The 25559-nt window shown below is 42.3% G+C and overlaps 2 protein-coding genes across 2 annotated transcripts in view; one reads left to right on the plus strand and one right to left on the minus strand.

Annotated features, from left to right (window-relative positions):
- Positions 1 to 1314: 1314 nt before the first annotated feature.
- On the minus strand, positions 1315 to 14790 carry chif (DBF4-CDC7 kinase regulatory subunit chiffon). Its single transcript, XM_050188078.3, has 9 exons — positions 14387 to 14790; positions 14145 to 14274; positions 13927 to 14063; positions 13776 to 13827; positions 13617 to 13658; positions 13325 to 13533; positions 11792 to 11968; positions 2624 to 2720; positions 1315 to 2538 (listed from the first exon to the last, which is right to left on the minus strand). The coding sequence occupies exons 1-9, from the start codon at positions 14416 to 14418 to the stop codon at positions 1600 to 1602; spliced, it is 1815 nt and encodes a 604-aa protein (XP_050044035.1). The 5' UTR covers positions 14419 to 14790; the 3' UTR covers positions 1315 to 1599.
- Positions 14791 to 15000: 210 nt separating this feature from the next.
- Positions 15001 to 25559, plus strand: part of LOC126541329 (116 kDa U5 small nuclear ribonucleoprotein component) — a 58314-nt gene continuing 47755 nt past the window's right edge. Inside the window, exons 1-13 of the mRNA XM_050188075.3 lie at positions 15001 to 15084; positions 15532 to 15659; positions 15743 to 15896; positions 18584 to 18662; positions 18730 to 18805; positions 21047 to 21112; positions 21201 to 21236; positions 21362 to 21452; positions 22417 to 22499; positions 23717 to 23883; positions 24491 to 24682; positions 24840 to 24930; positions 25192 to 25327. Of these exons, the coding sequence (XP_050044032.1) occupies positions 15537 to 15659; positions 15743 to 15896; positions 18584 to 18662; positions 18730 to 18805; positions 21047 to 21112; positions 21201 to 21236; positions 21362 to 21452; positions 22417 to 22499; positions 23717 to 23883; positions 24491 to 24682; positions 24840 to 24930; positions 25192 to 25327 (1294 nt within the window). The 5' untranslated portion in view covers positions 15001 to 15084; positions 15532 to 15536. The remainder of the gene's footprint in view (positions 15085 to 15531; positions 15660 to 15742; positions 15897 to 18583; positions 18663 to 18729; positions 18806 to 21046; positions 21113 to 21200; positions 21237 to 21361; positions 21453 to 22416; positions 22500 to 23716; positions 23884 to 24490; positions 24683 to 24839; positions 24931 to 25191; positions 25328 to 25559) is intronic.

The following is a 25559-nucleotide window of genomic DNA, read 5'->3' on the forward strand; positions in this document are numbered from 1 at the left end:
CCGAAGGTGCAGCAATTTGCGCTTGTATCAAAATGGCGCAATTAGCGCAGGAGTCCCACCCCTGGCTGTGATTGGGGTAATTTTGCAACCAGAATCTAAGAAATGAAGTTTTAAAGAAAAATTTGATTTTTCGACACATGTATTTCTTTAACCTTGCTCACTTAAATGGTCACTGCCACCACCAGATGCCATTGACTTACATTATTAAAGACTGTGGCAGCAGTTCGTGTGGTGAAAACCATAGATCTGGTAATTAGAAATGAGCACTTGTGCTCCCATAAGCCAGCAGCAACATGCTATAAAGTGACACTAAAGAGAAACGTAAGCTCACCAGCATTAGCAAGTTGCTTATCTGCAATAAAAAAACAAACAATAGAACAAAGCCTTCTCTGTCATACGAGGGTGCTTGACAAGCCAGAAAAGACACAAAAATGAGAGGGTAGTCGACTATGCCTTGAAGCTCCTGTGTGAACTCTCTGTGATGTCATGAATTTGGACAGCATCTGATTTAAAAAATTGTTTTACATGCTAAACCACCATCTGATTATGAGGCACGGTGTATTGAGGGACTCCAGAATAATTTGGACCATCTGGGGCTCTTTAACATGCACCTAAACCTAAGCACATAGGCGTTTTTGCATTTTACCCCCATCGAATTGTGGCCGCCATGGCCGGGATTCGATCCCGTGACCTCGTGCTTAGCAGACCAAAACCATAGCCACTAAGCAACGAAAATTGGTGAGCATTTGATTGAGTACAGTGGTTTATAGGTAAATACAGACAAATTAAATTCTGAAGGTTTCACAAGCCAAAACCATGATGTAATTATGAGGCATGCCGTTGTGGGGGACTCCAGATGAATTTAGATCACCTGGGTTTCTTTAATGTGCAATCAACGTACAGTACCACAGGTGCTTTTACATTTCACCCCCATTAAAATGCAGCTGAGGTTCGATCTCGCGACCTCGTGCTTAGCAGCGCATTGCTAAAGCAACTAGGCAACCACAGCAGGTGGTAAAAATAGACTAGCACACTGTATTTTAAAGGAGCTGAACACTGAATGTACAAAGTTTCGAGAATGTTTAGTGTTCCATAATGGTCCAGATGTGACAAAATAAGTGCTTTGAAATCAGTGGTTCCCCATAGATGTACAGACGCAAAAACTTTAAAATACTGTAGTTTGACCTTTGACCTTCATCTGCCCCTCTGTTAATTGTCTTGTCATGAAATTGTAACGAAAATAGAATTATGAAACAGTACTCTGGCACTCTAAAAGCGTCCAAAATGGTCAACAGTTAAGCGACTTGTACAAGGTTTGTACCAATCACATCATGAAAAATACTTTATTGCCCATGAATTTATGTACAGAGATGGTTTCGTGCATCATGAAAGGAAGGAATAAGTTACAAATAATCTGACTGAATGAAAAACAGTTGCTCCTTTCAGAGCTTCACAAGTGCACACTTCACAAGTTCAAAAGGTAAAACAAAGATTCTTTACATCAACCCACCACATCCGTGCAAGTTCTACTTCTAACCGAATTGCACCAAACCAATTTAAGTTAATCATGCACTTGCACAGCAGTCAACTCTACATGCATTAAAAACGCATTGTCACGGGCTCTGGTTCAACAGCAGTATGTACATCACTTCCCAAACACAAGCCCTCACCGTTGGCTGTGCTTGATCTGAGTGTATTTTTTCCTGCAGCACAACTAGTTTTTGGCTGTTCTTCAGCGATGGCACGAGACACAAACTGCAAAAAACTGTCATCACTGTCTGGATCTGATGAGGCATCACACTGTCTTCTGGACAGGGTGGGCTCAGGAACAACACCACTCACAACATCGGTCCACGAATATTCCATTGTGGAACTGTCGCTGAATAAGCTTTCCGATGCTTTGTCAAAAACTTCACTCATGTTGTGGACAAAGTTTCCAGCACTCTTGACAGATGTGCATCCTGGATGACCTCCCACAATGTCGAAGCCAACCAAGAGATTGTTAGTCGTTCCACTGGGTTCGGATGAGAAGCTGGGAGGGACACATTCCTCTTTCTTGCTGCACGAGTCACTGCAACACAACAACATTCGGGCGCCCTTCACGACGGCCTGAGTCTCAAAATCAGAAAATGTTGCGGGCCTTTTCCTCAGACGTGAGCCACCAGCGGTAGACGCCTCTTCTGGATTTTCAGCAATGGGGACAGATTTCTTGCGCGTAACTTTCAGATGCCGGAGGGCAGAGATGGTGCCAGAAAATCCAGACTGCTTGACTGCACCAGGATGGCCCTTTATGACAGATACCGCTTGAGGAGGAGACGACCAGGGCCGACCTGCAGTAAGACCGAGCACATTTTCTTCATCACCGGAGGTCGATGGGAAGGCAGGGCCTGCCATTGACCAGTCTTGACCATTTATCTCCGACAAAGGATGAGCCAGACGATTTGGCAAAGTGCACGGGAGCGTAGAAATGATGTCACTGACGATGCTGAAGTTGTTAGCATTTTGCATGAACTTCTGGTGCTTCTCAGATTCCAAGTGCTGCGACATCACAAAAAGAAACAGTATAAGCAAAACAGCGCTTTGAAAGCTTACCTAACGAGAGAAAAAATTAAACAAAGCTCACTTTCTGTAGGCAGATATAGGAACAACCACAAATTTCACAATTTAGCTTCTTCTGCTCAGTGACCTTGACCCGGGGTGCTACTTTTGATGTGCCTGGCCTGTAGGCAGAAAAGAGAATAAAGACTGATGGTTACAACAATGGAAGAAAACAGGTCCAGACAACAGCATTAACTCCTTTGCAATCGTCACATATAGTGGACTTTCGTTAATTCAATTCTGACCAAAGGTACCAGCCCCCATGCATTTATTTATATGGGCAAAAACCATCATTACTTCGATCCTAAAACTGGTCTTCCCTGGATAATTCAAACTTGAGCATGCCTAACCCCTATGATGACCCCTTTAGTGGCAGCATCTGTCTCGGCAGAGCTTAGGGGACAGTGAATGCGTTTATTAAACGTCACATCCCACCAAAAATGCTTATTTTAATCCTGCCCTAGGAAGATTAGTAAGCAATAATAGTAGCTCACAATGTCCGATAACGGTATTTGCTTGATTATGATGTGCACTCTTCTTCCCCCCCCAAAAAATTGAACTGAAGCCGCGTTCGTGTTTTGCCGCATGACATGTCTGTATCGCGGCGAAGCCAATTTTAAAATGCCGTTCACCCTTGTACAGCACATATTTGATACTTGCCCATTTTTCTTGCTAAAAAATCTGGTGCGCCTTAGATCTCTACTTTGTTTAAGAGCTGCAATGTTATCTTTATGTTAGTTTGTTACTTTGGACACATAGAAAGTGGAGCGCGTTTGATTCGGGACACGTTGGAATCAGGAAAATACTACCAAATGAATCAGCTGTGTGTTTTGGGGTTTTTTAAACATCTTGAGTAGTTCGACTCGCCAGATCATTTGATAAATTTTGTCGGTGCTGTCAAGGTCGAATTAACAGAAGTCGATTGCGCAACAAGAAGAATATACTACTTAACTGAGTGCACAAAATTATTTATATAAGGCTGCCATTAAGTGTACAGTTGAACACAGCTCCAGAATTTCATTAGCGATTGGTAACCCATGTACACACACAGTTTTATAGATTGGACAAAACCTAAATGCTGTAAGCATATTATTTTGCGGGGGATAATTTACCACTTTTGCTCCAATTGTATGTTTATTTAGGCGCAGTTGACATTCTGAAATATTCACAAACGATTCAGAAAGACTCACATTTATGAATCATGACTATTCGATTCGAAGACCGAACCACATAGGATGTTATTTGAAAGTTTCCTTTGTTCGCACAGCCCTACTATACTATGTCCATGCTGCATTATTGGTTATAACAACTAAGTTTGGTGTCTGCGCTAAAAAGAAAAGGAATGTGAAATCCAGGAAAAGAAGAAAGTGTGAGCCATCACGTCGGTCTGCGTGCCTCACACCTTCGCCACAGTACATGAGTCGAGCACGCTGACATTGAAGAAGTGGAAGGGAGACAGGAGAGAGGTGTGCGAGGCCCACAATGGGTAGGGTGATTCGACGACCGTGCTGCGTGGGTGGCACGAAGGGTGTGGTGAAGGTGCGGGGGCAAGGCTCACATTTCTTTTTCAAGGATTTTCCTTTTTTTGTTTTGGCGCACACACTCAGTAAACATATTTTATTGTTATAACCAATAACACTGCATAGGAGCATTGTAGTAGGCGGTTTATTTCACCATAGAGCACATACAAAAGCTAACAGTGCATCAGCTGCTCATTGTTATAGTATCTAATATATTGTTAAAACCAGTATCGTTATAACAGGGCTCAATTGTATTTTCCAAAACTAGATTCATAGCAAGATCAAATACAACATCAATTACGTGGGACGACAGAGTAGCAAGGCAAAATTTATACAAAACATATGCAGATAAATACATTTACTGTACTACAAATCAACCTGCGTACATATTTCCAGCAATAGTTGTCATAGTGCTGAGCCTTTACTGCAGTTTGACTTCAGTGATTCGGAACTGGAACGCAGTACACATGTGACGTCAGTGAAATTCAGGAGTACCCTACTCAGTGCTTCTCAAATGTTTAGTTGTCGCAGGGTTCTTAAAGGGCCCCTCACCAGGTTCGGGCATTGGAAACAGACAAGCATGGTGTGTAGATCCTGCATTGACGATGGTGTCTTTAGGGTATCAAACCACTGCACAGCACGAAAATAGCTGAAATTTCAAACAAAGGCCTGTGCGCCCTTCGCCTTGAGCGTATATAATAAAAATTTCTGGTGGGGCCTGGTGAGGGGTCTTTTAATCAAGTGGGGGTTAGTCAAGGGCTTATTGAGGTCAGGATATTTTTGAGTAAGTTCATTCTTTAACACGTTCACTGTAATATGGGTCATGAGAAGTTTCAAAAGGGCACAACTCCCTGGTGACTCACCGATGGGTCATCACGTACAGGAATAGAGTTCAAAAAGAATTAGAAGGGTGCAAATTAACACATGCATGGAAGAAGGAGACAAGACAGGAGTCTTAATTTGCACCCCTCACCTGACAGCTATGCATCACCGACAAGCTCAACAAGTACTCCTACGGACTTCAAAAAGTCGTGCCGCAGTTAACGTGTTAAAGAAAATCATTCACATTTTGTGGTAACAGAACTTAAAACTGTATAGAATAGCATATCTGTCTTCGGGCATTAGGTTTTCAAAAAGTACTGGAAAATTTTGTCTCATAGTTCATATCAATGATGAATGACTGTTGACCCAGTGCTTAAGCTATGGAGCCTCAATTCCTCAAGAGTGCAACAAAATGATATTAAGCACAGTCTTGAAAATGGCCACCAAGTACAGTACAGATTTTGACATGAAGCAGAAGGCTATTCATGTCACCAAAACAATGTGTGCCAGTTTTGTGGAGCCATTCAACAGTGAAATGTACAGGCTTACTATACGACCATGCTGCTGAAAGCAATGACCACTCAGCACACAATGGGACAACAGGAAAGACAGGACATCCCTGCATTTCCAAGAGAAGTGCACACACAATCAGAAGGGCCAACTTGGCAGCTTTTGGCAACACGGTCATTGTAGAGCCTTCAACCACTGCAACAGACTGCCTGGCACATGTTTGAGTTGCCTGTAATACTATGCGACTTCTATCTCTGGCTTCAGTGATGTAAATACAATTGAGCCCACTTATAACGAAGCTGAGCATTACGCGGCATCTGTTTGTTATACCCTGAAGTTCGTAGTAAGTGGACGACAGCTTAAAGAAAAGAAAAGTGGCTAGTCAAAACACAAAATTTATTTCTTTGCAAAGAAGTTTGTGATGCTCATCTGTTTCTACAGTGCAGATCCGATGAGGGCGGTCCTCAGTTTATTTAAAGCAGAAGCGTGCTCTTCGCCGAGGCCCTTGGCAGAGACAAGTTGCCTGAGGCTCTCTGTGTAGCCCATTGCTACAGGCATGCTTATGGGTGGTGGATCTGAAGTTTCATCGTCATCCGATTCCTTCGAGTCGCACTCCGCCCGCACTTCGCAAGCGATGCCCTCGTCCATGCACGGTTCCGCAATATCAGCGTCTTCATCAGCAGAAATGGTCATCCCAACCAGTCTCGTAGCCCCTATGTCGGAGTCGACGACGCGCTGCCACAAATCGCCGCCGGATCGATCATCTTCGAAAGCATCAGGCTCGGCATCAGGCAGTGCGTCGATGATGCTGGCCTTGTGGAAACAGTTCCGCATGCAAGCAGCCGTCACCTCCGCCCAGGCCGCTTTCGCCATGTCAAATGGCTGCATACAGTGAAACTCAAAGCGGCAGGTTGGCAGCCAGGCGGTCAACAGCGATGAGCAATGGTGTGACTTCGGGGTGGAGGACGAAAGATGGACTCGTCCCATAGACGAAGAAACGAAAAACTTTATACAATATTTACAGATAGTGGATGATAGCCTACAGGTAGTAGCAGGAGCGCATCAGACCGACTGGGTGGCTGGAAATGACTCTCTCTTCTCACAATGGGCTGGTTCTCCCTTAAATCCCTTCGGAAACCCCTTGTTGGCAGGAACCAAGCGGGGCAGGGCGATGACATCGCCCTCGTCAAATTTTTTATTCATCGTGGAGATGGCTGGGCGCTTCTTGAAGTTGCCTCCTGTGTCAAATTCTTGACTTGTCGCGGAGAAGTGGGAGCTCCCGTCACGCTCGTAGTATGGCACAACAGCAAGCACTCCACAATGCGGCGCCTATACGATGCCTTAAATGTGCGTATTATGTCCAAATCAAGCGGCTGCACCTTCAAAGTGGTATTGGGTGGCAGGAAAAGTAGAGTAACTGCTGTCAGAGGAGTTCGCGCATTGTGCGCTGTGCAGTTGTCGAGCACGAGCAGCAGGCGCCTTCCTTGCCTCTGCATGTCGCGGTCAAACTCGTCCAGCCACTCTGTGAATAAATTATGCGTCATCCATGCCTTAGTATTGGGACTGTAGCGCAGAGGTGCACAGCTCCGAAAGCAGAGCAGCTTCTTTGATTTTCCGATTACAAAGGGCACATGGCGGTTACTGCCATCCATATTAGTGCACAGAAGCACGGTAACTTGCACTTTACTGTGCCTGCCACCAGCACATGAGTCACCTTTCATGGCGTGCATCTTGTCCGGGAGCATCTGATAACGCAGGTTTGTCTGTTATACGCGTCCTGCTCCATGTAGCTTGCAGTAATGGCTCAGTTTCTTACAAGTGGCAACGTCTTAGTCACTTACCGAAGCCGCCTCGCCGACAATCGATTTAAGAACAATCCCATGCCGCACTTTGAATCGATGTAGCTAGCCCTTGCCTGGGCAGAAGTCAGGAAAATCTAGCAGGAATGCAAAGTTTTTGGCTTTGCCCAGCATCAATGGTCCACTTATTGGAATGTTGCGAGCCCATGCATTGGCGAACCACTTAACCCTTTGAGGGTCAATGACGTAAATATACGGCACCGCGAACAAGCCCAAAAATGGTTGATCCTGTATATTTACAGTGCTGTTCGTACGTTTAAAAAGAGCGCCAATTTCCTAACTTTTTCTTTTCTATCATGTGCTGCCACTATGTGGGAATACAGGGAATTTTTTTTGCGCGCCTCCCTCATTTGGTTTTTGTTGCATGGTTTGTTTTAGAGCTAGTTTGCTCCCGTGTGTCTATATACTACCGCTCGCGCATTGGTGCGCGCGCGGGTGGGCGGTGGTTTGGGTTTTGTTCCGCGGGAGGTTTCAGCTTCGTGTGCTTGCAAAACTGATGGCTATCTCGTTACTAAATGCTCAAAGGGGTGACCGCTTGTTTAGTGCTCGCTAGGGTGCGCATAGGAAGGATGCCGCCTTGCATGCGCTTCTGTTGCTCTTCGTTTTTTACACTCGCAAAAACTTATTGCCTCTGGTTGACGATAAGATGAACATTAAGGAAAGTTTGTCACACATTTTGCTTTTTTGACGGGCACACAACCACACAGTTTTCTTGAGTGCCCGCACCTACGCAGTTCGTTTATGCTATGGACGTAAATAGTAGTGTAAGAGCAGGAACAGGTGAGAGTTGCCAAATATTCTCATGTGCGCATTTACAAATCCTTGAACTATGTTTGTAAGAGTGCATCAAATTTTTAGTTATTATAAGTGTTTTTTCTTTTTTATTGTTGTTATTAATAAATGAAGAATACATATATACTGACGCAAAATATTTTCTTTTCACTTTACGGTCACCCTAGAAAAATTACGGTAAATTTTTGACGAAATAGGTCCCTAAGAAGAATTGGAATCTGCAATAAGATCGACCCTGGGCAGTCGCATATGGCAAAAAAAATCAACCCTCAAAGGGTTAAGCAGCGCGCCCTCTACGTTCGCATAGGTGGCCTTCCGCAGGCGCTTTCTGTTCGTCAACTCGGCGGCACAGCTGGCGATCTTTTCCTTGTTCTTTAGAATCGTTGAGATGGTTGGTTTGGACATGGTACTTTTTCACCAATTCATAGTTTTTAGCACCTTGAGACACTTCCTTAAAAATTGCTCACTTTGTTGCCATGTTCAGTGCTTGTCATTTCGTGACTGCTGTAGGCATGATTCTTGTCCGCCACCCTGAAATACAACTTGAGCCCGACTAGAATGAAGCGCGGAAGCATGGAGACTAGTGTGGAGAGGCCTGCTTTGCCGGTAACGGCCAACAAAACTTCTGAACTTTAGCCAGCGCCGTAGCGCACGCACCGAGACAGCGAGGGTGTTGCAAGGAAGAGCGAGGAGAGGCGAGCAGAGTCGCGAGGATGGGAGGCAGGGCGATCTTGGAAGCCACACGCCAACACTCATGGGCAGCGCGTGACGGCGGGGAGGGGGTAGAGGGGCATGAAATGGATAGTTTGGCTCCGAGGAGGCCTGGGAAAACAGAACGCGCGTGCAAAGGGGTTGGAGGTAACCCTTATTTCGCATCACGATGGCGGGTCTACAACGTTCGTTCGCTGTAACCGATCGGCATGGCTGAAATACGTTTGTTGTATGTGCAATTTTATGCCATTTAAATAATATATATTTTGACAGTCACATGGCTCTCGTTTGTTTTAAGCGAAAGTTCGTCTTAAGTGGGGCCGCTATATGTGGGCTCAACTGTAGTCACCTGCTTCACATCTGAAGCCATGCTGCACTTGGTCTAAGTTTTGGAATGTTTCCATAAAAGGTGATGCAATGAATTATTTGCGGCACTCTCGAGAAATTGAGGTTTCATACTGTAATTATGGAGCCATCAGCTACCTAAAAAAGCAAGAAAAGTGGGACATAAAATATTAATGACAGTGCTTTTTGCATTGCATGCAGGAAGCCAGGTTCCATGTCAGGTTTTGTTGCACACTGTTCCAAGACTTAAAGCGGCACTAAAGGAAAATATTAAACTGAGCTATACTGAAAGATTACGCTTCTGTAATAATGAATTCATCATTCCTAACAATAACTGAGCTTTTGTAAGCAATAAAATAATCAGAGTGGTGCCGCCTATTGTAGACTATTGTACCTCTCGTATGTTACATCAGTTACTCGATTCACAGAGAGCAGCTGCTATTTACCACCACTGAGAGCAGCACTGCTTTCTTTGCTTATAACTGCACATGCAGAACTGCCCTCGCACACTCCGGTGCCAAGATTCAAGCGACCATATCTGGTATTCTCAACCCAAGCAGAGCTGCAGAGCAATTCACCCAAGCAGAATACCTGCAGCCAAAAAGTTTCGTATATAGAGCTAAATAAAGAGTTTCTAAAGGACATAACAGTGGAATAGAGAGGTCACATGGAGATTACGTCAGCTCCTCAGTTTTGGCTCGGGCGGTTCATATTGAAGAGCATCAGCGAGACCATCAGTGACGATTTCGTATGCAACAAAGTGGTATATTGGCATACAGAAAAGGATAACAGACTTTTAGATGAACATTTGATCGATCTAGCTCAACTTAGTATTTTCCTATTGTGCCGCTTTAAGCAAGACACAAAATTTTAGTGCCAGTACTGCAATTTAAGTGCTTTGTACATTGCGTACAGGAAGCCAAGTTTCATGTCAGGTTCTATTAAAGCTTGCTCAAAAATATTTGTTTTTACTATATTACTAAACCCTCGAAACTAATTTAGCTGTATCTGCCTGTCCTTTGTATTAAGCTTTTGTTGTTGTTAATGTGCCTGCATCATTATGCCACCTCCCCATAATCAGCTTTACCCTCACCACGTGGTGAAAAATCGAAATTTGGCCACTGCCAACAACGGAGATCTCAGTCATGATCCTATCATATAGTACAGTTGGGAAATGAATGCGTTATCACGCCATGCTAAGGGCCAACTTATGCTGCAGCTGCACACTTGTTAAATGTGTGCAGTCATGCGAACAACTGCACATGTTGCACACAGGTGCAGTTTTCCGCACGACCACACCCATATGGTTTGAGCCTAAGTTGACATTAACATTAGGCTATTTGTGCAGGGTTCTGTGTGCCATGCAGCTCCTGCGAGTGCTGGCATCTTAGTACTGTACTTACTGTACTTTGGAGGGCACAGTAAGCAATATCCTGTAGCAGACGAAGATGACGCATGCATTGCAAATATAATTGAGAAGACAGTGTCGTCATAGGAGGAGCAAGCAAGTATGATGGCAATGTCCACTGTGAGAGCCTGCTGCTGTCACAGTAAAGAAGTGCGGAGCTGGAGGGAATCCCTGAAGTTTACCTATTCTTAAAAACTTCACCTGAATTGAAGCTGGTAAAGTGGCACACATAGGTTGCAGTAAAAGCCTCATCAGATGTCCCGTTCACTTTTTTATTTTGCAATGGTTATCACTGGCCTGTCTCAGGAATAGTTTAGACAGAACACGTCTTAAAGGCCAACAGCAACGAAATTTTAGGCAACACAAGAAGCCTAGATTCAGATAGTGCAGGTATAGAGCAGCCTCCGTGAAAAATTTTACTTTTAATATACGAGTGGAAATGTTACAGAAGACTCATAGAAGTAGACAATTTTGATACTGAAACTGCATAAAGATAGCATTATCACTAGCCAGAAATGACGCATGACTTCGAAAGTGACTCCTCGGCCTGCCTGTTGAGAATAGGTGCCATCCACAGCCTGCTGAAATATCTCTCAGGGGACATGCTAGGATTTTCGTTATATCTGCTAATCGCATGGTGCACACGTCTGAATAGGTGCTATATAAAGGCTGCTAGAAATATCAGACAATTGCCAGCCCTGCAGCTTTGCCAAGACTGATTCACTTGACTTTAGCTCATTCAATGCTGGCGGGACCAACAATATTAATCAAGTCATCTGGCGGGTCGAACTAGACAAGATGCAGAAAAAACATCAAAACACATCACCAATTCCTTTGGCAGCATTGAATCGGTGATGTGTTTTGGTGTTTTTTCGCAATCTTGCTTAATTCGACCCTTCGGAAAATTTGACTTCTAACATGCTCCCGAGTCGAGCATGCACCCACTTTCTTTATTCCAAGGTAAAAAACTAACACAAATGACATTAAAGCTTTTAAACAAAGTAAAAATCTATGGCACACCCGATTATTTATCAATACAAAATGGGTAATGGTCTGATATAAACGGCACAATGGTAGCCGTATTTTTTTAAAGGGCTTCACAACACAGATTTTAAAGCCAGCTTCGCTGCAGTACAGTTGTGTTTTGCAGTAAAGCTAAAGAGCACATATGTGTCTCCAGAATGCCTGAATGACTACTTTTTCTAGCATGAAGTAAAAATATGCACCTCAGCAGAACCCCTTTTAGATGACTGTCAGCAACAGGTTCAGCAGGTTCCTTGGGTAAAGGTGCAGGTTCCTTGGGCACAGGGGCAGATTCCTTGGTCTTAGGTACCCTCTGTTGGCAACGTTCGGCAGTGACGTCTGGCCACTGTTTAAGGCTCCGATACAGTGGCTTGAACACGCTGGAAAGGGAAGAGAACGAACATCATCTTTAGAGCCCGAGATACTAGTTGCTGCCTAGTGTCTTCGGTTCCATGGATAAGAAAAGACCAAGAGAAGAGAGAGCCCAATTACAAAAGGCCGGAAAACTGCTACAAATCTCTGGGCAGTTGCCAGTAGCAAGATATTATTAGTTCCAGCATGTTAGAACATGCAACTTCCAGTTTCAGAATGTTTGAGCACTGGTCACTTGGTGCGCCTGCGTACTCTCGTGACAACTTGGCCAGGAAATTTACTTAGCTATTCCTGCAATGTTTGTTCAGATGAATTGGCAATTTCTAAATGTCGTTGAGCAAGTCAATGTGACATAATGAACATAACAGCCCACTGACTTTACATCGGTTTAATGTCCCAAAGCAACACTGAAGCTATGAGAGAAGGTATAGCAGAGGGCTCTGGATTAACTTTGACCACCGGGAGTGTTTTATTGTGCACCTAGGTCTATGTATATGAAAGTTTTGGCATTTCAACTGCATCAAAATGCTCAGCAGCAAGGTGCCATAGACACTGTAATGGGCAATGTTTTATTGGACAACAACTTTCTCAAGAAATAAATGGTCGAATAGTTCAAATGTCTGGTGTGCATGACATAAGGTGACTAGTCCACATAAGTGAAGTTCTGCATTGAAACTATTTCAATGCGCTATCATGAGATAGGCAATAACCAACTTCATGTACATGTACTAAAATAACTTTAGCAAATCTTGCTGATGAGACAAGCCTGTATACAATACTATGGGCTTCACACGATGTTGCAGTCAATGTTTCATCATTTGCAGGCTTCACTAATGTGCGTATTGATGTACTTAGCAAGGGGAAAACGATGAATTACTAGTGGAAAAGGGCACACAGACTAGTTGTCATGTTACGCAGGACATGCAGAAATTAAAACAATACCAGCATACTATAACTGTCTGTGACCGCACGTACAATGCTCAACAAATGAAAGGGAACAGGGAAATTTTAACTGGAACGCTCTGTATGTGTAATTACTCAATATCATGTCACCATGAATCATCACTAAAGTGATGTGGGCTATTACTGGAGTAATGTCACACAAATTGCATATGGTGGCAATAAATGTATGTGCATTCTTTAGCCCTAACTTGATACATTTCATTCTATGAACACTGTAATTTACTGTGCCTAATGTTAGTGACACTGAAATTTTCAAAACTAAACCAGGAATCTTTCTTTATTGATTTATTTAAGACAATATTCAAATTGTCTTAGGGGACACACCTAAAGGCAAAGAATTGCCTGGCTATTTCCCATCTCAATTCAAATGACTCCCTGAACATAAGGAAATGAGTACTAACCACTGCATGTCCTCTATTTTGATGAAAGGTGGTACAATCTTTTGGGGAAGGTCAGATTTTTGTTTTGTTTTTGCATTTTCTTTCCCATGTTTTGCACTTTCCAACAGGGATTTCTCCTTGAGCTTCTGCAGCCACGGAAGGAAGCTTTTAATGTAACAGACCTCTATCTGCCACTGTCGACACAATTCCAGAACATCTGTAGAGCCAGACTGCAACATGGACAAAAGCAGAACAATGCACTTGTCACATCTTGAAATAACTGGTCTGCTAAAGCAGACTGAGCGATACTTACCGCATTTTGCATCGCCTTTTGGACAAGAGCTTGTCCTCGACCCTACAGGAGAGAACAAATTAAACATGAGCTTTCGACAAAACTGCAGCTAAGAGAAGACAGAAGTTCTCATTGAGCTAATTTAAGGCTATAACCATGACGCTTCATTTTCGTGCTTACTGTGTGACGACTACTCTTCAGATCACTCGATCGCGCCGTTGATGTAGAAGGTCTGAAAAGGAGTTGCAATTGTAGTGTGCAGAGAATGAAGTGCGGTTCAGAAAAAAATAGATGGACCAAAAGATTTAAACAGAAAACTAACGGTGCGTACCCGGCAAAAACAGACGGACTTGTGGATGGGCCACTGGAATCCACCGAATTTGGCTTCGGCGGTGTTGAAGCAGGCCTGAGATCCTGCTGATCAGTAATGACGCACGAGACGTCCTTCCCGAAAAATGGCTCTACCCTCTGAAAGAAACACACACGAGGCCAATTATTAAGAGATCGAGCCAGGTTTAAATAAACTAGTTTTATTCTAACATGACTTACAGCTCCCAGACTCGAGAGGTCTTGGCTGAGTTGGGGAGGAGGTCGACGGTTCTTGAAGTGAAGATAGAACTTTTTGTTCTCGAGTGGTCTGGAGTACCGCTGGCCATCTGTTTTCTTTTTGCTCACTGCACTGCAGAACAGAGCAGAAATTTTCTTCAATTATGCCGAAGAACTTCGCGCAACTTCCATACGATCAAAACGCACGGAAAAAAAAAAAATTTTAACCCGTAAAGTAGACTCACAGGATCCGGCGAGCTTCAGTACGAGAAGACATAACGAGCTCGCAGATGGCCAAGGCTTGCGGAGGTTTCACATTGCGATCCCCATTTAGGTGTTGCTATCTCTCAAGGTGACGAAAAGTCCGATTTATAGCGCACGCAAGAGACATGTTACGTTCGTTCGAAGATACAGTTTCGCGCCAACGGGTTCCGAATGTGGCAACGTTCTACAATGTTATATACTTTAACTGCGCAACGCAAGTCCAAGCTGTCACCGGAAATGTTCCTTATTGATACGAAAGCTAGTTACGAGGAAAAGGAAAGAAAACACAGCAGTACAACACATACGTAATTATTATCTGTCTACCCTAGCATTGCCCGCCCCCGGGTGGATGCCGGGTTCCAACGACCGCCCGCGCTTCGCTTGATGACGCTAAGTATGGTATGGCTTGCCTTGACCTCGGGCTTGGTAAAGTCCGCTCTTATCCTCATTTTGATTTCTGTAAAAATACTTATATGACTAATGTTCTTTTTAAGAGCAATAAACTTATTTTTAACATGTTTTAGACTTGATAATGGTAACATATTGAGGATAAATTGAATTTATTGTGCTTTAGCGGCAGTAGGATGGTGGCACCTACTTTAGCGTCAACATTGGGCAACGCACGCTTGTCGAATTTTTAGTTTGCGCTGTTTGGCATTCGCCGGTATTTGCTGAACACGTATGTTGAAATTTATTCCTTCTAATGTTATGTGTAAATAACTAGCAAAATGTGTTTACGTGCTGAATTATCCTGGATGATGTAGCGATTTCTGCACGCGCAGCACCTAAGCCAGCGATGCCGTCTCGGAAGAGCCGCCTCTGCTTCTTACGGAACCAGTCAGCACATTATGTTGTGGCCCTTTATTGATGCTAAAGGACGATGCTAACAATCAAGAATAACGAACACGCGGACACATGAAATCCCAGCTGAAGGCGTGTGTAGTTTTAACAAGAGCGAAAACCAATAGCGTAGCAGTACAGACATCGCTGCACTGTCATGTGTCTGTAAAGACGGGAAGCACATGACAGTAACCCACAGTGTCAGCATTCATGGGCATTTAGTTGTATTGAAGCAAATATGAATGTAGCTTGACTAATATATTAATTGTTTGCTTGTCGTACCTAGACACCATGGATGCCGACTTGTATGACGAGTTCGGCAATTACATAGGACCGGAGCTTGAAAGCGATTCAGACGACGATGAAACAGATCGGTACGAGCGCCAAGATGCTGATGCTCAAGAGATGCAAGAGGTAATGACCTTGACTTTATACTGTTTGTGTGCCATAAATCGTGGCGGAGTTTGATAATGCTTGAAATTGCGTTGTGTATGTAGGATGATGATATGGATGGCGGCAGAGATGACGACGACATGGGAGACATGCAGGTTGTGTTGCATGAAGATAAAAAGTACTACCCTTCTGCAGTGGAAGTGTATGGACCTGATGTTGAAACAATTGTGCAAGAAGAAGACGCCCAACCATTGACAGGTGACTTCTTATTTGTGTACACTGTTCGTTACACTGCATTTGTTTCTAATACAGTCCCAACGCAGCACGTCCAAATTGCAATCAACTACACGATTGTGTAAAAGTATACGATATCGATAGACTAGTTCCTGGATGTTGAAAGAAACATTGCAAAATCGAGACACACATTTGTTCACAACCTCTTCTGCATTCAGCTGTCAGATGCTTCTGGAGTGTTATGGTTTGTGTAAATATAGGTCCTGCAATGCCCTATCTGCCTACTCCAAAATGTTTAGTATAATTTACAAATTTGGGCTCATACTGCAATTTTAGAAATTTTATTAAAAAATGTCATGGAAACGTTTTACAAAAAATAGATTAAGATTGTGTTCATGAGAAAAGTTTTAAAAGTGTTAAAGGATGCGATGGCCCAAGATTGCAAAAAGTGCATGCAAGAAAGAAGTTGAGACAACACCTCATACTTTTTTTGTAGCAGTGCACGAATCCATATATCTACTTGCTTTGAGCAAGTTTATTTTGACACATTCCTGAAGGAGACGAAATCAGCAACATCAGTGTTTCTGAAAAAGCCCAAATGAAGAAAAGTCCCCGTGTCGAAATGTTGGCTCTGTGACAATCCTTGTTCTACCCTTGTTAATAACCGAGAAAGTCACTGTAATCTAAAAACCATGTTTTGCTTCTCAGTCTCTACTGTTGCTAGTTTGCTGCTGCTGTTGTGTTGCATCTAAAGGTAAATCATAACAAATTAGAGGTGGGCAAATGTCAGCTTTTTCGAATATGAATAGTAAGTATTGAATATGGAATAGTCAAACGCAGACGCATATATTTACCACAGGGATATTTATTTCAATGTAATTAAGTACCACGCCTACACTGGCCATTGTGAAAAGCCATCAGTGACAGAGGATTAGTTTTAAACACAGAACCGCTAATTGTTATTAAAAAAAGCTACGCAAGCAGCCTCTCAACATCTTTATAGTGTCCAGTTACAAACACGCTTTCCAGGAATTAATGGCTGCTGTATGACGCTTTCCAAACGCTAAATGAATGGTTGCCAAAAAAAAAAAACAAAAAAGATGCTAAAGGACTTGCGTGCTATAGACACATCCAAAAGGGCCCTTTGCGAAGAAAGCTTAAAACGACGTTACCTTGCGAATGCCTTAAATTTGAATGGCATTTGCCTGAATGTCATTATCTAATGCGTTCACCAGAGCCCATTTGACTGAAAAATGCATCCCCTCAACTTCATAGCTTGCGCAGTGCAGTATAATTGAAGTGTTTGAAACAGTCTCTACCATGTAAAAAATAATTTATACATAACTTTAAACCAAAACGTTCCTGTAAGGAGTTGTACTTGGTGAACTTTCAGAGGTCAGCGTTGAAACAGCTTCGAGCGGCCAAGTGCCATCTTTATCTTGGGTTTCGGATTTGACTTGGAATGACTGAAGCTGCAATTGTCAGTTGCCACATTGCAAAAGACAGCAACAAACTGAAGCTAACGGCACTATAGTATGCTTGCGTTTATGATTCACTGTTCATGGAGGCGCAAAGGAAGCTTTGTGAATGCATATTTATTTTTTATTTAGTGCCTTAAAATTGCTCACTTCAGAAAGTGCCGTCATCGACATCACCACATCAAGTCTGATTAAATTTAGACGTGTGGCAGCTCCTCCGAAAAAAATGTCATTAGCGAACTGAAGGCATTAACAAACGAATGTCTCTTTTGTGTGGCTCAAGTATTACTGGTTGTAACGTGAAAGACAACTGCTACATGACTAGATGGCCAAAAACACTAAAAGCATAAATCACATCTTGTCATGCAGGCTTGCACCGTAAAACCAAGAACGAAGCTGGTATTATCAATCTTGCGTCTGCATTGCTTCGAAAGCATTTGTTGTTGTTTCACTTCTAATAACTTGCGCAACTTTGTTTAGCAGATGAAGAACAGTAACCAGACTTTAGCAGTCAGTTGTTGCCAAATATTTGGTTTATTTTGAATAGTCTAGTATACTGAATATTTTCTTTTCAAAACAAATCGTTTGCATGTAATATTTTATTCATATTTAAGAACTAGAAGAAAGAGGGTTAATCGAGGTTTTTGATCTATATTAATTGTATCACGAGAAGCCAACAAACAAAGACACCAAGGAAAACATAGGGGTAATCACTTGTACTCAATAATTGAATTAAGTAAATAGTAAATTAATGGCAATGAAAATGGATGAAGAAACAACTTGCCGGAGGTGGGGAACGATCCCACGTCTTCGCATTACCTTTCATTGCACAACGTGAAATTGGTGAGATGGAGTATGGCCACCGCCTCCTGCAATTCCAATCGCAGGCATAATGCGAAGACGTGAGATCGTTCCCCCACCTGTGGCAAGTTGCTTTTTCATCCGCTTTCATTGCCATCAATTTATCATTTCTTTAATTCAATTAATAAGTACGAGTAATTTCCCCTATGTTTTCCTTGGTGTCCTTGTTTGTTGGCTTCTCATGATCTGATTCGTATTTGAAACTTTGAATATTTGCCCACCCTTATCACAATTAAGCTTTGTACTTGTCCCACAAAAGGTGTGTTCTCAGGGCAAGCTTTCAAATATAAATGCATCGAAGACATTCCATTGTATTCTTTGCTCAAGGGAATAAAGTAGGTGTATACATATGAGCTTTGTGTTGCCTTTCAGAGCCCATCATTGCTCCCATAAAGCACCGAAAGTTTTCCTTTGTGGAGCAGGACCTGCCCTTGACAACCTACGATCTTGAGTAAGATCCTTGTTTGTTGTGTAACAGCTTGTTCACTGATAAGGAACTTCTTATTTGTTGCATGTAGGTTCCTGACTGATCTGATGGACAACTCTGAGCTGATACGCAACGTGGCTCTTGTTGGGCACCTTCATCATGGCAAGGTATGGACAACTGTGCTCCCTTTGAAAGTCCTTCGATCACTTTGCTAAATTTTAATTAAAAACTTGCGAATGCACTGTTGATTGTATACAGTGAACTGACCTCTCCGTGGCATTAGCTAGGTACTTTGAGATATATTGTTTTCTATTCATTTCCTGTTCCAGCATAATTCCTCACTGCATTAGCTGATGCATACCGGCCCACAAAAGCATTTGGAATGCATTTGCAACAAAAAGATTTTTTCTTGTCTGACCATACAGCAAAAAGAAAGGAAAAAAAATCAAGGGTTATTTTGTGCATGTCCTCACAAAGCCATGTGCCGTCTTACCAACTCTCTGCTGAACAGCGAAATGAGTGGTTTGTGTCAGCCAGTTTACATATAGATCAAAAACCACCTGCATGTGTTGAGAAAGGAAGAAGGACTCTCCTATTTGCTGTTGCTAATTCTCTCATGAGTGTTCCATTTATACAGCATCGTGCGTAGTAGGATTAGTGGCGCACTGTGAATGAGAGACATAATTGGCTCTCATTTGCAATTGGCTGACGCTACTCGTCGCTTTGATTGCACAACATGAAATTGGTGAGATGGAGCATGGCCACTGCCTCCTGCAATTCCAGGCTCTGTATTCCTGTTTACAAAGAAAAACTTCTTTTTATGACTTTTGAATCCCAAGGATGTCAGTTGCACAACTCTAGACATTCACAATGTCTCCACCACATGACTTGTGCCCTCTATTCAGGAAATGCCAATTCTGTGCACTCCTTGTACTTGCGACACTAATGCAAGACAAATGTTTTTGTGTGTGGAGGAGCTTCAGAGACGGTGATGACTGGACAGACACGAACGATAGCACTTGTCCATGCCTCCCACTCATGCTTCGATCTACTCGTAACAATATCCCTTTACTCTATTTTTATGATGTCGCAGCAGTGGAATGTAGTAGCTGGGAATATGTGTTATGCTAACATGGTGTTATCACGGAGACCGAGCTTCAGCAACATGACAACTGTTAAATTGCGTTAACAGCGAACATTGGCGCGCTTCTACGTTAAGAAGCCATGCCTTGCAGGGGTGTTGGTGCTCATGTACAGGGTGTCGGAACGAAATGTTTTTCATTCTGGTTTTAGTTTCATTCTACTGAAAAAAGTTCTGTTCCATTTCTGCTCTAGGAACAAAAAGAAAAAGAAAAGAAAGGGATCCGATACAGTTCATAACGGTTTTAGTTTACATGCAAAAATTGTTGAAGCAAAGTAACGATAAAAACAGTATTAATTTTTCTCTATAAGAGCATATAAAGTAGCATGTCAACGACTGTACTCGCCGAAATGCAAGACTGCTGTTCTGAAAAACGAACTTGACCGAACATGAACGAATGATAAAACTTCAGTAACAAAGCATTGTACCTGTAGAAAATGAAATAAGCTCTTCAGTGCACAAGCCCTCAGTTTTGCTACAATGCCGATATGCTAGCGCACCGATTGTCAGGCTTAGTTTAATGGAGCGCTTGACTGGCTATTGCTTACACTATTCCTGCCTGAGATACATTCCAATGCGAATGCCTGAGGTACGCGCTAATGCTGATGTTGCCTGACATCAGTTGTTTTGGATTGCCAACTTCCCCTTGAACTGAAAATCGATGAAAAGTGTTTTTGTTTTACTTCGAAACAAAATAACAAATAATGTTTCGGTTACGTTGTCTTTCTGGAATTTTTTTTTTTCGTTTTGATTTTTGTTTTGTTTCGACACACTGCTAATGTATATGGGAAATGCATGGGTGCTCATTTTCTTGCGGCTAGCACAGATAGCAGTTCATCTGTCTCACAACTGCATTCATCAGTCAGTCACATTATGCATAAAGAGCTTTTCTTGTTTTCTTGTTGCCTAAAGTGCTTAGCAAATTCTTGTGTAAAGCTGTTATGCAAACGAGGGCTATGCAAACATATTTAGGGCTAAAATTGTAAAACTTGTTGGCACATGGCAGTGTAAAACCATGTCGGAATGTTGCGTTTTTAAACATGAATGACTATGAATTGATTTTCTTTTCTCAACATTTATCTTACAACATTTTTAAATTATCCCTCTGGTTACATTCCATGTGTTTGCTTTAGCTATGAGGAAACCTTTAGAGTGAGCTTAGGCTCTGTGGCATAACACTTAACGGTCCTGCTGAGCTTTTCGAACCTGATCAGAACGCTTATTTGAACATGGTTTCGTGGATCTACAACATTTTTCTTTCCTTTAGACTTCATTTGTTGACTGCCTGATAGAGCAAACTCATCCTCACTTGCGAGCAAAGGAGTGCAAAAATGTAAGTTCAGTGCTTTAACCTTTTCTGGTATATTCAGTGACATGTGGTTTTCTCATCTCTAATCAACTTATTAAACATTACTTTCCAGCTCAGGTACACTGACACACTGTACACAGAGCAAGAGGCAAGTTCTGCAACTTTGCCGTTTTTTAGGCTGCTCCCTGCTTTTTGCATCTCATGCATGTTTTACTTGCCTCAAACAAAAGACTTTTAAATGTTAACATTGTGCTTTTGCTTTTTTTCTTGTAGAGAGGAGTGAGCATCAAAGCCAGCCCTGTCACACTTCTGCTGCAAGACCTCAAACAGAAATCTTTTATTTTGAATGTCTTTGACACACCAGGTTTGTTCACTTTTTGCATACAATAGTCAATGAATTCCTTGATCGTCAAGCTGAAGAACACTAGTTTGAAACTGAAGGTGTACTGGGCATCCCACAGAGAGCTAGTAGCAACATCCTGGGACAGTGCGTTTAACTACTACTATCAATTCTAAACATTCTTGTGTCTCGCTATTCTTCTTGGCAAAGAAACACACATTCTTATGTAATAATAATAATCGTAATAACATCTTATCTGCCTGCCAGGTTTATATTCCATTGATTATGTTGTACACTGTCATTTGTGGCAAAGAGCCTAACATGGTTTGCTTAGTAAAGCTTTTGCAAGACCTTACTGCACCTCCAATGCTAATATGCCATGACTGGAATGGACGGAGTGGCCAAAAGAAATATTCCATTTGACGGCACGAATAGGCAGTGTGCATGTCTGGGTTTAAAATTAATTTGGTAACAAAACCACACAACCCCGAGCTGCACCATTCAGCGCAAATGACTAAAGTACATTGGAGTACTTACAATTTTGTTATCGAGGTCCGTACACCTAAAAGATTTCCAGAATTGCTTTTCAGAGCTCCATCAATAGGGTGGTTGCTTGAGCGGGTGGTTGCTTGAGCTAGCTGGTAATTCATGATCAAAAATAACATACAGCGCAAAGGACAAGTCACGTATTTAAACAGATAGAAATCATAATGTTTTTTTAAATTTTTCTATTATTTTTTTTTTTTTCTCAGGTGACCATGCTCTTAGTTCAGTGACTTGCTGTTAGAACACCCCATGTCAGTGCCTTTCATTTTCTGCGCATGCCCTCTCTTCTATATATACACACGATGTGGCAATGCAATAAAATATTGTTGGAAGTCAGTGCTGTGTATGTCGTTTATCGCAGTCCTTGTCCTTCGCGCTTTACATTATTTTTGTCCATTAATAGAGTTGTCACACATAATGCTCCATCTCGCTTCTCTTTCAGGTCATGTCAATTTTTCTGATGAGGTGACTGCAGCTATCAGGCTGTGTGATGGTGTTGTGATCTTCATTGATGCAGCTGAAGGAGTAAGTTGGATGAATCCTCATTGCAGTTGGTGTGCAGTGGTGCTTTCCAAATTGTTGAATTTTTGGAAAACCCACCTTTCTATGTTTATTTTCTAGTACTGCAGGGAAAAGTGTAGATGGGCAGTGTGGAAGATGTATTTGCTGGTTGATGGGCCTCTGAATTCTGTAGCATGTACACTCCATTATAGGCCGTCTGTGTTCTTTTGTGCGGTCTTTGTATTCCTTTATACGCCCAGCAGTTTGCATACCCCAATGCTTGGGAACCATAATCTAAAGCTCTCTATTCTCTTGTAATGGGCACCCATTCATGTTCTTTGTAATGAGCCTACAAACTTCGCCCTGGGCCAGAAATGGTGTGCAATTAATTTTGGATGCTCTCATCATGCATTTAAAAGCATTGTTAAATTAAAATGCAATCCAATAGTTTTTTTTTTCTACTGACAAAAGAAAGAAAGAAAAGAGAGTGGGTCATTAGAAGTTTAAGGCAGTCAGCATATGTATATCATTTTTATTCTTGAGTGATGTCACTTTGAATGCCAGGCCAGCGGTGACATCATCTTGCTGTTTATTCAATTAGTAGGGCTTGTTTCAAGCATGCACGAGAAAAATAAGGTTTGTAGGGCTGTCTTATGCTTTGTTAACTGGTCCTAAATACTCTGTATTGTTGGTGTTAAGAGAAGTCTTTTGCATTATGCATCAGCATCTTAAGAAGGCGGCACTTGAAGCTACTGTTAAAATAACTAGATGTAACAGAGGGCATGGTATTCATGTCTCTGTTCAAAGAGGGATTTGCTCCAACGCATTAAGTTGATTTGCTTAAGAACCATGCTGAGACATTGTCACAACACCGACGATGTAACAACACACTTGCCTCCTTCTTTTAACAAGTGTGCCCAGTAATACTACTTTAATGAAAAAATGCTTTGTGGAAACACAGGAGTTTTTGTATTAGTTTGAAGGGGCGCTCATGCTATCGCATACCATGGTGATGTGTCCTCTCGTCATAGCCAGTATTTCGAGGGCATCGTCAGAGGCGAGTTGAGCGGTATGATAAGGGGGGACAACATGACTTGAGATTGCGACCTTGCTGGAACCTAGTGCATGATGGTCTCTCATCAGCGTCTGCCTTCTGCTCTGTTTTGGCTTGAGTTAGCTAGCAGGCCTGAGCTGGCCTAGAATAAGAGAAACAATGTTAAGATTATGCCTTCTTCCTTCAGGTCTGTCTAAACACAGAACAGCTGCTCAAGCATGCTGTCCAAGAGAAGTTGGCCATCTGCATTTGCATCAACAAGATTGACAGGCTCATGCTTGAGCTAAAATTGCCGCCCCAAGATGCCTATTACAAGCTGAGAAACGTCATTGATGAGATCAATTCTTTGATCACGTGAGTCACACCACTATGTCACTGCTGTTGCACTCATTTGAATCTATCTGTACCTAGCATACATTGTGTGATTAAATTAACTGTTCAGTGGCAAAGCCAGGGACTTTACTCAAGGTCAGTCAAACTCATAATATAGACAGAGCATCTGCAAAATAATTAGCTTGCAACGTTGCCAGAAGCTGGTGCTAATCTTATGAATGAGAATTGAAAACTGTTTTAAATCAGTCTTTCACTTCAAAATGGGCTTCAGACTTTGATGAGTTGAGAGAAAGGGGAATTGGTTGTAGCAACGAACTACTTATTTATTTAATTACATTTATTGTAGCTACAGTCCCCACTTGTCTACTTGCTATAGAAGCCTCAAGACTGTTCACTGGAAATGAGGGGCTACGACCTATCGATGTATTTTAGGTGAAAAAAATTAAAAAGGAAAGCAAGACAAATTTGAGTGCTTGATTATGTGATGAATGTCACATTTACACCCATGCGCTAAACATCTGCCTTTGAGCGTCTCTGTAGTGGGCGGCTTTGACTTTAATGACCTTGTGCTTTTGAACGTGCTCCTAGGCTTAAGATTCTTGAGCATTTTCATGAATTTCCTTTCCAGGCTATACTCTGAGGACCCTGAACAGCAGCAGGTGTCACCACTTTTGGGCAATGTTTGCTTTGCCAGCTCTCTCTACAGCCTCTGCTTCACACTGCGTTCATTTGCCTGCATGTACTCACAAACCTTTGGTGGAGTGAATGTTACAGAATTTGCAAGGCGGCTCTGGGGAGACATCTACTTCAGCAACAAAACGTAAGGCTGCATCACAAATAACGAAAATTCTCAATTCGGTTGCTGTATTAAATGTGTTGCCATGTAACTTCTATCCTAGCGCTCTTTCTTTCATGTGTTGACTGAAATATTTACGTAACAAGTCATAAATTTTGCTGGTTTCTATATCAAACTGCAGACGGAAGTTTACAAGGAAGCCCCCTCACAGCTCAGCACAGAGGAGCTTTGTGGAGTTCATTCTGGAGCCTCTGTACAAGCTTTTTGCACAGGTAAGAGCATGTTTTGCAAATTTATGAAATTAAACAAAAATTGCCAAACTTGGAAGCATACATAGTGTATAGATAGAGGGAACTTGACACTTCAAGTCAAAAATGCTGCAAAATTTAGTGGCTAAATATTTCGATCATGTCTGCTTTTCACAAAAAATTGGAGTGGCAAAGCTATAGTGTCTGACACTGTGTTATGAAGCATTTGTGAAAAACTGTTGGATACCGTGCCCTGTCATAATTGCTGTGGTTCACTGCTTGTAGGTGGTTGGTGATGTGGATGAGTGTCTGCCCAAGCTCCTTGATGAGTTGGGAGTCAAGCTGTCCAAGACGGAGATGAAGCTGAATGTCAGACCTTTGCTGCGTCTCATCTGCTCTCGTTTCGTTGGGGAATTTGCTGGTTGGTTGACTGCCTATATTTGCACTCCATACTTGCTCTACAAGCAGTTACAAACACTGCGGGTTTTGTCATGCTATAGAACTTGAGTACTGTAGTTCTACAGACCCTTCTCGCGGAGCAGTTTGCTTTAGAAGAATGACACGGCGCTTTTTCCAGCCTACCACACGTTGCCTTAAGCAAAAGTGCATGAATACAATACCATTATCACTCCTGCTCTGCTACTGTGCAATCA

The sequence above is a fragment of the Dermacentor andersoni genome, chromosome 2 (genome assembly GCF_023375885.2).
Source record: "Dermacentor andersoni chromosome 2, qqDerAnde1_hic_scaffold, whole genome shotgun sequence".
Lineage (NCBI taxonomy): Eukaryota > Metazoa > Arthropoda > Arachnida > Ixodida > Ixodidae > Dermacentor > Dermacentor andersoni.